Source organism: Penaeus monodon, chromosome 20 (assembly GCF_015228065.2).
Source record: "Penaeus monodon isolate SGIC_2016 chromosome 20, NSTDA_Pmon_1, whole genome shotgun sequence".
In the NCBI taxonomy this organism is placed as follows: domain Eukaryota; kingdom Metazoa; phylum Arthropoda; class Malacostraca; order Decapoda; family Penaeidae; genus Penaeus; species Penaeus monodon.
This window is the reverse complement of record NC_051405.1, coordinates 14340031-14340608: the sequence shown is the minus strand read 5'-3', so window position 1 is coordinate 14340608 and position 578 is coordinate 14340031. Positions and strand designations below refer to the sequence as shown.

General features: G+C 30.6%; 1 protein-coding gene across 1 annotated transcript in view; it reads left to right on the top strand.

Moving 5' to 3' along the window:
- Nucleotides 1–153: 153 nt before the first annotated feature.
- The window catches only part of LOC119585644 (arginine-hydroxylase NDUFAF5, mitochondrial-like), a gene marked incomplete in the record, with an annotated part of 5115 nt that continues 4690 nt past the window's right edge, over nucleotides 154–578 (top strand). The window contains 2 exon segments of the mRNA XM_037934318.1: nucleotides 154–234; nucleotides 236–288. Coding sequence (XP_037790246.1) covers nucleotides 154–234; nucleotides 236–288 — 134 coding nt within the window.

The following is a 578-nucleotide window of genomic DNA, read 5'->3' as shown; positions in this document are numbered from 1 at the left end:
TTTGTATGTATGTATAGATTAGATATAGATAATGAGCTAGCATTTTCCTGGCGCATTGCTTAAGGGAAGAGAAAGAACTATTGAAAAAAATGGATTCAGAGATAATAATCAGCACATTCTCCTTTTCTCTTAGGCTTCATTAGAAGAGCTGTAATGGTGATTTGTCCCTCAATGTTGGAATCTGCTGAAACCCCCCAGGATGTGAAGTTTACGAAGATGGTGATTGATGAAGAAAGAAAGTTTTCCCTTCGAAAATAAAGCACTTGATCTCGTTATATCAAATTTGAAGTAAGTTTTAATGCTAAAATATTGTAGGATATCAAACTTTGATATTTGCTTTTTAAACTTTCTTCTTCTTTTTCTAGCTTGAGATAGAAAGTAGAAATGGGGGAACAATGTAGATATGTTTCTAAACTTTCTGATGTATTTAGATACAATTATGCTAGGACTGGAAGAATTTCTTATATAAACTCTTGACAGGAATTGATTTCATGTGTATATATTCGCTTTTCTTCTAAATTCTTGTAACCACTCCAGTAGTTATTTTTAAATGAATTATTTACATATTTATTAATTAA